Source organism: Oncorhynchus clarkii, chromosome 7 (assembly GCF_045791955.1).
Source record: "Oncorhynchus clarkii lewisi isolate Uvic-CL-2024 chromosome 7, UVic_Ocla_1.0, whole genome shotgun sequence".
In the NCBI taxonomy this organism is placed as follows: Eukaryota; Metazoa; Chordata; class Actinopteri; order Salmoniformes; family Salmonidae; genus Oncorhynchus; species Oncorhynchus clarkii.
Window position 1 is genome coordinate 41,100,813 of NC_092153.1, and position 10,096 is coordinate 41,110,908.

At 45.5% G+C, this 10,096-nt stretch overlaps 1 protein-coding gene and 1 pseudogene across 3 annotated transcripts; one reads left to right on the plus strand and one right to left on the minus strand.

Annotated features, from left to right (window-relative positions):
- Positions 1 to 1,345: 1,345 nt before the first annotated feature.
- Positions 1,346 to 4,397, plus strand: LOC139413962 (MTRF1L release factor glutamine methyltransferase-like; annotated as a pseudogene).
- A 254-nt stretch (positions 4,398 to 4,651) lies between these two features.
- On the minus strand, positions 4,652 to 8,841 carry LOC139413304 (cytokine-inducible SH2-containing protein-like). Of its 3 annotated transcripts, XM_071160515.1 has the most exons (5): positions 8,254 to 8,484; positions 7,788 to 7,890; positions 6,993 to 7,143; positions 5,785 to 5,945; positions 4,652 to 5,597 (listed from the first exon to the last, which is right to left on the minus strand). In XM_071160515.1, exons 4-5 carry the CDS (start codon positions 5,897 to 5,899, stop codon positions 5,101 to 5,103), a joined length of 612 nt encoding a protein of 203 aa, XP_071016616.1. In that variant the 5' UTR covers positions 5,900 to 5,945; positions 6,993 to 7,143; positions 7,788 to 7,890; positions 8,254 to 8,484; the 3' UTR covers positions 4,652 to 5,100. The 3 variants fall into 3 exon arrangements, with proteins under 3 accessions (XP_071016616.1, XP_071016617.1, XP_071016615.1); XM_071160516.1 differs by lacking the exon at positions 7,788 to 7,890 and having other exon boundaries at positions 8,254 to 8,841; XM_071160514.1 differs by lacking the exons at positions 6,993 to 7,143; positions 7,788 to 7,890 and having other exon boundaries at positions 8,254 to 8,589.
- Positions 8,842 to 10,096: the final 1,255 nt, after the last annotated feature.

Here is a 10,096-nt window from a genome sequence, read left to right on the forward strand (position 1 = left end):
CGCGGAGGGATGTAGCGGGTCGGAGTACTATGGCACAGTTGTATGGACAATGAGGAGGGAGGGTGGCGGATTGCCTCTTACTGAAGGCCTCCCGGAGGTTGAAGTCCTCGGGAGGGAGAGCAGACAAGTCTTGGTCTTCAATGGAACCCGGGTAACACAGCGAGGCTCTTGATGGGGGTCTTAGACATTTAGTCTGGCAGTTCTTACCCCAGTCTAGTAGGTGTCCCGTAAATCCCTACCCTAGGATAAGGTGGTTCTCGGGAGCAGTGATCAAAAGAAAACTAAGAATCTCTGAGTGGTTCACCCCAACCTGCAGTAGAATGCGCTTGGTCTGATATTCCCCCTGACCGGAGCCGATGGGGCGTCGATCGAGGGCTTGAATCTGCAGAGGGATGGGACATTTCATGCAGGGGATTTGTAATTCACTGGCGAAGTCTTGGTCAATGAAATTATCCACGGTCCCGGAGTCCACGAAGGGTTGAATGTGGTGCTGACGGTTGTCCCAATGTAGTGTCAGACGGTGACCCGGTAGCTGGAGTGTAACTGCTCGGCTCGTCAGGGTCTCCCCTTGTCCTAGCGAGCCCAGGCGTTTCCCGTCAACTCTGGGCAGGTAGAACGGAGATGGCCGAGACCGCAGTAGAGGCTGCAGCCGTCGCGCATGCGCCTGTTTTGTTCCTGTGGGCTCAGACGTGTGTGTCCCAGCTGACTGGGCTCCTCAATGCTGGGCTCGGATTCCCGCTATAGGTTCCCTGGAGGAACTACGGCAACGCCTGTAGCACTGGGCGAAAAGACGTGGGCATTGGCTCCTCCTGGGTTAGGTATGGACCGTGGTTGAAAGGAATCGGTAAGTGCCCGGAGGGTCTCTGATATCCCCAGCAGTGCTCCTTGTTGGGTTATAGCATTCTGGATCTGGGGGATCTTTGCTGGGTCCATGTTGAGGCAGAAGCTTGCTGTGATGTGCTGGGGTTGGACCCAAGTGCAGAGAAGCCCCACCTGCCCTGAATGACGGGTCGCCACTAGGGTTAGTGTTCTCACACGGCCATATCTCCATGTTAGAGTGTTTGTTTACAGAAGACAGACTGCAGACAGAGGCGACCATCGGTGCTAATTAGCTATCTAGTGTGCTCGAACACCCGTGTGTAAACATAACTGGGGAGGAAGTGTAGGTGAAGTGGAGCTCGTCGGCTGCAGGCACACAGCCGTATGGATCTGTGTAAACCTTCTACAGGAAGTGTATCTTTAATAAAATATATATCTTTCTCGCTGATATGAAAGAGAAGTTCCATATGTTTCGAAAAACCGTATCATAAGTGATGATTATATAAGTATCTGGGTTGTTGTACACATGGTCCCTCCGGCAAGCTTATAGCTGAGAACATTTGGGATAAGGCAGAATGCATTGTTAATGCCTTGGGTTCTCGAGAGCAATCTATGTCCCACAGAGAATTGTTGTCCTTCCATCTCACTCTCAACCTCTCTCCTCCCAATTAGAGAGATTTGGACAGGACAGGCTGGCTGGCTGAATTCCTAACACTTGAACAGACAGAGCCGACATGGAAGCTCTGTACCAGGCGTCTTACCAGGTACACATGTTAGGCTTAACATGATACTGTCAGTAAAGGTGCACTTGACCTGTGCTTCTGTCTCCGTGGAAGGCTACGAATTCCATTGCATAATGCAGCCTACGTTGTGTGAACATCTGAAATGTGCTGTGTGTTCAGAATGCCAGTGCAGTATGTTATTGAAGAGTGGGATATCAGAGATCTGACGTTGAAGATGTCCCCCAGCCTGAAACTGAGGTGCGGGAGAATAAACACACACACAAACACACACACACACACATCAGAATTCCCAGTTAAGGGACGTTGTATCAAGCTATGGTTGCACGTCTGTCTGTGCAGGGGCTGGTTGGCTTAGTGCTTACAGATCTCCTGGAGTAAGTGAGGATACCCATTTTAGGTGCCTGGAAGTGGGCTGTGGCTCTGGTGCTTTCTCCCTCAGTTTGTTGAGCAGCCCTATTTTGCTCTTTTAGTCTCCTATTATGTTCCGAGATCTCTGAGCCCCTTCACTCAAACAACACCCAGATCTTAGTTTCGCTCTCTCTCTCTCTATTTCCCTCTCAGCTCAGAGCAATTGCTTTGGAAAAAAACAAGGATGCTGTGGATCTGACAAGAGAAAACATACCTAGGTAATCATGAAAACACAGCATAGAAATAGTTTGATACTTTGATTACCTACATTGATTTTGATTTTATGTTGTGTGAATATGTGCTAACATATTTGGCTGTATGTTAGTTTGGGGCTCCAGGACCGACTTGAGGTTAAGGTTCTTACTTAAGGTATACCATATGGATTGGATAAGATGTACCATTATTGGGGAAAATGGGGGTGGGATATTATGAAATCAGTGAAGAAAGATAAACCCTACAGATAATAATGGAACATTCATATTGGCCAATTTCAAGGTTGTGATTCGACATTATGTTCTAGATGCAGACATGATTGTGAGAATGTGTCCTCTCTCAGCTTTGGTCAGCAACCCTCCGTACCTATTCTCAGAGGATGTGACATCCCTTGAACCTGAAGTCCTCAGGTGAGACGAACAGTCAATCACACACAATCACACGCATGCACCCACACTTTGTTGCTATACTTTCTTGAGTCTCCCGTTTCAAACAGGTATATGAACTAAAGTGCTCACTGTTGTCCGCCTCAGGTTTGAGGACCTTGCTGCTCTGGATGGGGAGGATGCATGCAAGTGATAAAACACATTCTGACTGGCTCCAAAACACTTATCAAACCAGGAGTAAGGCACTATGTGCTCTATGTGTTTGTGAAGGCCTTAGTGTGTGTTTTTATGGGGACAGTCATATTATTTTACACACTAAAACGCTTTCTGCCTATCCACTCCAGTATCTATTATAAAGCATGTCTCACCACTTCAATCTCTGCTTTACAATGGTTTAATAAGTCTCACTTCACTGCGCTCTCGTCCCTTCCTCTCTTACAGTCGTTAGCTTAGCGGTTAAGAGTATTGCGCCAGGGCCTCCCGAGTGGTGCCGTGGTCTAAGGCACTGCATCGCAGTGCTAGCTGTGCCACTAGAGATTCTTGGATCGAGTCCAGGCTCTGTTGTAGCCGGCCACGACCAGGAAACCCATGGGGCGGCGCACAATTGTCCCAGTGTCATCTGGGTTAGGGGAGGGTTTGGCCATCAGGATGTCCAATCGTGCACTAGCGACTCGTGGCGGGCCGGGCATAATGCACGCTGACACGGTCGCCAGGTGCACGGTGTTTCCTCCGACACATTGGTGCGTCTGTCTTCTGGCTTAAGTGGACATTGTGTCAAGAAGCAGTTCGGTTGGGTTGTGTTTCGGAGGATGCACAGCTCTCAACCTTCACCTCTCCTGAGTCCGTATGGGAGTTGCAGCGATGAGACAAGACTGTAACTACCGATTGGATACCACAAAAATTGGGGAGAAAAAGGGGGAAAACAAAAAAGAGCAAGGCAGTTAACTCCTAACAACACCTGCTCCCCAGGCGCCGATGACTTCGATTAAGGCAGCCCTCCGGCACCTCTCTGATTCAGAGGGGTTGGGTTAAATGCGGAAGACACATTTCGATTGAATGCATTCAGTTGTGCAACTGACTAGGTATCCCCCTTTCCCTTTCATCCAGCAGTGGGTAGAGGGAAGTGTAGAAGGGTTACACCATGTGCACATGCATCATGACATCACCAACAGTTCAGGAGTAAATCAAAGACTGCTATATCTTTGTTAGATAACTCCATTTACAAAATCTGGATCGAGGAACGTATTCACATGAAATCCCCGATTCATATCCTCTCTGTACCTTAGAGGCCTCGTTTCTGCATCTTTCAAAAAAGGGAGTACGACAAAGATAAAGACCGGGGCCAGCGCTGAGAGGCTGTATGAGATATGGATCCTGTTCCACTGGCCTCAGGCCAGGCTGCTACAGACTTAACACCCCCCCCCCCCCCCCCACCCCCACCACGCCACGTACACACACACTAAACCCCACAAAAGTTCAAATTCACCAAACCTCCCAAATACATATCATAGATACGTACATTTATACCTGGGACACTAATACCTGGGACACTAATGTGGGTACTAATGTGTGTTTGCATGGCGAGTGAGTGTGATAGTCAGAGTGAGCAGTAGGCTGAAGGCAATTACTGAGAGGCTTTTCTTAGAACCCTCCCTCTCAGAATTTCACCCTCCCAGGATGCATGCAATAGTTCTAGGAATTAAGTGATTCCCATTCCCCTCCCTCGCAGACTCGCCCACTGACTCAGATTCAGTCTGGCACGTTCAAATCCAGCCAGCCTCTTCTGCCTCGTAGATCGGCTGGGTACACACCAGTGGAGGAGCTGTAAGAGGACGGGCTCATTGTAATGGCTGGAACGGAATGAATGGAACGGTGTCAAACACTTCAAATCACGTTTGACTCCGTTCCACTGATTCCATTCCAGCGAATACAATGAGCCCGTCCTCCTATAGCTCCTCCCACCAGCCTCCTCTGGTACACACTTTAACCAAGATGTTTTCTGTGGATGTAGGCCTATAAAGTTTCTTGTGGCCATTGACCCACCAAAAGAGAACAGGACATTGAAGACAGAAGCAGTAGGACTCATGTTGAAGATTATTTTTATAGAAAAAGGGATATGTACAGAGTCAGGGGGGTAAAAAAATTACAAAAATAAAACATTGAAAATGCATCTCACTGGAAAACAATTCACTGCCACAGCAAGAGGGTGGGGAGCATATCCCTCATAGCACAGGGCTACACTACAGTTCGCACCACGTTTTGTTTTCCAGTGAATCTCATGCGGTGGGGTTCCCAGAACTCCACTTCCCCCTCTGAGAAATACAATAACGAGACACCATTTTCTGAAAGGTTCTTTTCCAGACATGGTCTCATGACCAACCATGTGTCCGATGTGGCATTATTACTGACCAGTGCAGTGATGTGGTTTCCAGCTGCCAGGGACCAATTTCTGACAGCGCTCCTCGAGATTTAGTTGAACGGTTTTGTTTAATTCAGCTCTGCCCTCCACAGGGGTGCAGATCACAGGACCCTCATACCTGGAAGGGGTAGTCCTGCAGGAAGCGCACCAGTGGGCGTGGCAGAGGCAGTTGGTCAGGACAGTCTGTGCTGCAGTTGATGGTGAGGCGTGCAAGGTGCTGTAGGGAGGGGAAGGCCTGGGGCTTGTGCAGGGCCCGCTTGAGCTTCAGCAGTACTGTGCTCTCCTGAACTGTCCTCTGGGCAGGCTTGCCACCATGAGTTTCCTCCACCTTCCCCTGCTGCACCTTCCTCCCTGGTCCCACATAGTACTGCACCATGCTCGGCACATCAGGGAAGGACAGAAGGCTGGGTCGGGCTGGCGAGCTGGAGTCTAGCAGAAACCGGGCTCCACTGTACTGGATGCGTATACTGGTGGGGCCACGGGCAGTCCTAACAGACAGGGTCAGCATGTACAGGGGATGGCTGCTGTCTCGAATCAGAAAGGCCCCTTCTGACGCTGCCTGCAGAGCTTCATGGGCCTGACCTGCTGTGATGGCTCCCCAGTACCAGCCTGCAGAGTTGGGTCAAAGGTTATTCACTTATTCAATGGTTTAGATTTGAGTGATAAGCCTGTAGTAAACAGTTGGATGGATGAATTGAAACGCAATTATGAAAAACATTACAACAAGAAACAATGAGGGGGTTTCAGGGAGACTGCTGGACCGAGTTCCCATTTTGAATATTGCATTTTGCATTACCTGAGGTATCAAGGTAGAATGTGTTGTTGGCGATGGTGCGCAGGTCTTTAGTGGGGTCCCACTGCGGAGAGGTGCTGTGAATGCAGTGAGGGGAGGAGACGCTCCCTGTCCGCATTCCTAGGTGTCCCTCTGTGGGTGTACCAGACAGCAGTGGTCTAGGGCTGTAAACAAGAGACCACAATAATAAGCACAGGAGTAGTGTAGGAAACAGTAGGGGGGGGACACCGGTATATCTAACACGTTTAACCTTTCATTATATTTCCCACTACCCTGTTATAGGATAAGTCCTAACACTTGGTGTTTGTTTTTGCATCGCTTTTGCACGCACAAAGCTCATCATTTGGGAGGGGTGTCTTTGGAAAACCTAAAATCTCTACATTAAATCTCGGACAGCTGCCTGCCTCCCTCCCTTGAACATTGGCCAGACAAAGAGCCTACACATCAAGCGGTCACAGACTGAGTGTGAATTGATCGAGATGCTCCGTAACAGGTGTTAGGACTGTTCAAATTGGTCGTGTTACAATATGAATCCCCACATGTACATTTTCAAGCCTACGTAAAACAACTTCAAATGAGAATACCACAAATAGCCATACACACTTTCTATATAGGGCGCTCTTTAAATGTGGTGGCATTTGCGTCCCTTTGCAACCGTAATATATAATATATGCCATTTAGCAGACGCTTTAATCCAAAGCGATTTACAGTTGCGTGCATACATTTTACATATGGGTGGCACAGGGAACAAACCCACAAGCCTGGCCTTGCCCACGCCACGCTCTACCAACTGAGTCACACAGAAAAAACACTTTATATTGTTTATATTGAACTGTTTATCAATGATAAAACATATTGCAAATCCTTAATACTACAAAACTTTATGTTTATGCATTGTTTAAAGTACTTAGGCAAATTGGCTTGTCTCAGTAGTGATGTGTAGAGTTGTAGTGACATGTTTTGGGGATTTTGAGATATCTATCTATTATTTTGAATGCTAGACAGTGAACGGAACTATTTCATATATTGTACCGATCAATAAAAACAAAGAAGGCTATAAAAAAATCATTTTTTTATTTTTATCATTGGTGTTAGCGTCTTGAACATCACTGATTACAAAGATATACAAGGACCTTGAGCATTCCATCCAGTGGCAAACTTTTATCCGGGGAGGAGTTTTAGTCCAGTCTCCTTTTCAGCTAATTTATTACCTGATTTACTTAACAAAAGACAGATCTCAATAGGCGGTCCAGGTGTCCTCTGACATGGCACAAGTGGGAGTGGGGGGAAAGGCCGATGACATCAGAAGGCACCTCTTTGTATCTCTTTGAATGGCCTACTCCATGAAGTTTGCACTTGTGCCTAAAAAAAACAACACTATTTTGCTGAAAACACATTTGTTAACCATTAAGTGTGTATACATTACTGTATTTCTACACGAGACAATGTTTTTCAACAGGAAAATAATCCCAAAAAAGCTGGAGTGCTTCTTTAATGAAAAATATTAGCTCTTCACATCCTTTTAGCAGGCCTATGTCATACATTTGAGGATTTCATAAGTGCTGGTGTGTCTAAGTCTAATGTGTTACATGGTGTTAGTCAATTAAAGGAAGGGAACTAGCATTGTGAGCAAAGTTATTCCTAATATCACTTCAGTAAATGATTTGTAAAGGATTGATAATCTTAGATTCGAGCATTTGAGGCCTCTATTTCAGAAAATCCTAATGAATCTAAAATGTTTAATTAGTTCTCATGAGGTTTCCATACAATTGGAAACACATTTTCATGTGAATATTCTAAAATCCGCATTAAGAAAAGATGCGCATTTCCCCACCAGTGGTGTGTTTCCACCGAATCGACAAGGTCGAAAAATCTGTCGATGTGTAACCCTAATTGCTTCTGTTAATCGCTCTTGATAAGGGCGTCTGCTAAATGACTCAAAATGTAAAAAGCGTTTCTACCGAGATTTCTCGCATAATTAATTTTACAAACACAAAAAATCCCACCTTGTCAAGCGTATTTTGTTTTGTCGACATTTGGAAAGTTTACCGACACATTTTCTGTTTCCATCTGGCCTGTCGTGACATTTGTTATCCAACATGTAGACTTCTTTACGCGCATAACAAGGTTGGAAGGAAACATAGTTAGTATTACCATCATTGGTGTTACTCCTCCTACTGTTAAAACAATATTTGAAAACATTAAGCTACCATATTTACAATATTAGTTTATTGAGCATGGGAAAAAGTACCCTACCCAAATATTTTTTTCTTCACAAATGCCACCATAAGTGAAGAACGACCCACATGGATCTTATTTGACTATATTCTGTATGTTTTCTGTTTTCTAGCCATACATTCTTTTAGATCATATTATGTCGAAGATAAACACTTTTGCCTTTGCCTTTTGAATATCAACATCTAAGCATGGTGTAATTTCCCATCAAACAGGGACAAAAGAATGTGAACTTACCTCTGAACACAAAGAATCATGATGGTGAGTCTTCAATATCCTATACTAGTCTAATTCCACAGCGGTTTAACGAAAATAAAGCCGGTCGAAACAAAGGAATGTGTTTATTTTGTTCTGAATGTCCCACGCATCTGTTCAGTGAATAGAGAAGTTGTGTCCGAATATCCCATATGTTAATAGACGGTCTGTAATTAACTAATTCAAAAGCAATATAATAAATGTATAATTTAGACAAATAGAATACAGAGCAGCAGTGCGATGAGTGTTGCCACTAGAATGGGTTCTAAGCGTGTGAAGGAAAGACTGTGGGTTTGGCTTTTAAAATTCGCCAATTCCAAGAATTATATTCTGAGAACTCTTCAACACACCAGCGCCTCTGACGTCATGCGGAGCTGCCACCGACCCGGTTATAGTTTGTAAACTCCAGTCCAAACCTTCACATTTTATTTTTTGAAATATATTACAGTGAATGCCAGTGTCAAAAAACAAACAAATTGATCATTCCTAGTGACGAGTCTAAATTCCTCATAGTCATGTCATAGCCTTGCGGTATTGCTGCGCTTGTTGCTCTGCTCTCCCAGGAATCGGACTGCACCTTCCCCCTACTTTCCAAGAATCATGGTGCGCTTATCTCCGCCCACTAGGCCTGCTGCAGCCTGCCCTCTACTCATTCTGAGAATTGAGTAATGGGTATGCGGAACTATTGGGCTATTTCCAATAATATACACTGAACAAAAATATAAACGCAACATGCAACAATTTCAATTATTTTACAGATCATATAAGGAAATTAGTCAATTGAAATACATGTATTAAACCCTAATCTATGAATGTCACATGACTGGGAATATAGATATGCATCTGTTGGTCACAGATGCCTTAAAAAATGGAATAACTGGGACCTTTCCAGCCTCCAGGAATTGTGTACAGATCCTTGCGACATAGGGCTGTGCATTATCATGCTGAAACATGAGGTGATGGCAGTAAATGAATGGCACGACAATGAGCCTCAGGATCTCGTCACGGTGTCTCTGTGCATTTAAATTGCCATCGATACGATGTAATTGTATTCGTTGCCCGTAACTTACGCCTGCCCATACCATAACCCCACCGCCACCTCTGTTCACAACGTTGACATCAGCAAACCGCTCTGCCCAGTATAGTTGAAACCGGCATTCATCCATCCATCAATCAATCAATCAATCAATCAAATGTATTTATAAAGCCCTTCTTACATCAGCTGATGTCACAAAGTGCTGTACAGAAACCCAGCCTAAAATCCCAAACAGCAAGCAATGCAGATGTAGAAGCACAGTGGCTAGGAAAAACTCCCTAGAAAGGCCAGAACCTAGGAAGAAACCTAGAGAGGAACCAGGCTATGAGGGGTGGCCAGTCCTCTTCTGGTTGTGCCGGGTGGAGATTATAACAGAACAAATGTTCATAGATGACCAGCAGGGTCAAATAATAATAATCACAGTGGTTGTCAAGGGTGCAACAGGTCAGTACCTCAGGAGTAAATGTCAGTTGTCTTTTCATAGCCGATCAATCAGAGTATCTCTACCACTCCTGCTGTCTCTATCCATGAAGAGCACAATTCTCTAGCATGCCAGTGGCCATCAAAGGTGAGCATTTGCCCACTGAAGTCGGTTACAATGCCGAACTGCAGTCAGATCAAGACCCTGGTGAGGACGACGAGCACACAGATGAGCTTCCATGAGACGGTTTCTGACAGCCTGTGCAGAAATTCTTCGATTGTGCAAATCCACAATTTCATCAGCCGTCCAGGTGGCTGGTCTCAGATGTCCCTCAGGTGAAGAAGTCAGATGTTGAGGTCCTGGGGTGA

Bases quoted from the DNA above. Each gene is read 5' to 3' on its own strand.
- LOC139413304 (XM_071160514.1), bottom strand. From the start codon at position 8,273: ATGATTCTTTGTGTTCAGAG. The intron at 5,946-8,253 runs GTAAGTTCACAT...TCTTGTTTACAG, and splicing joins ATGATTCTTTGTGTTCAGAG to CCCTAGACCACTGCTGTCTG. The intron at 5,598-5,784 runs GTAATGCAAAAT...CCAACTCTGCAG, and splicing joins ATTCTACCTTGATACCTCAG to GCTGGTACTGGGGAGCCATC.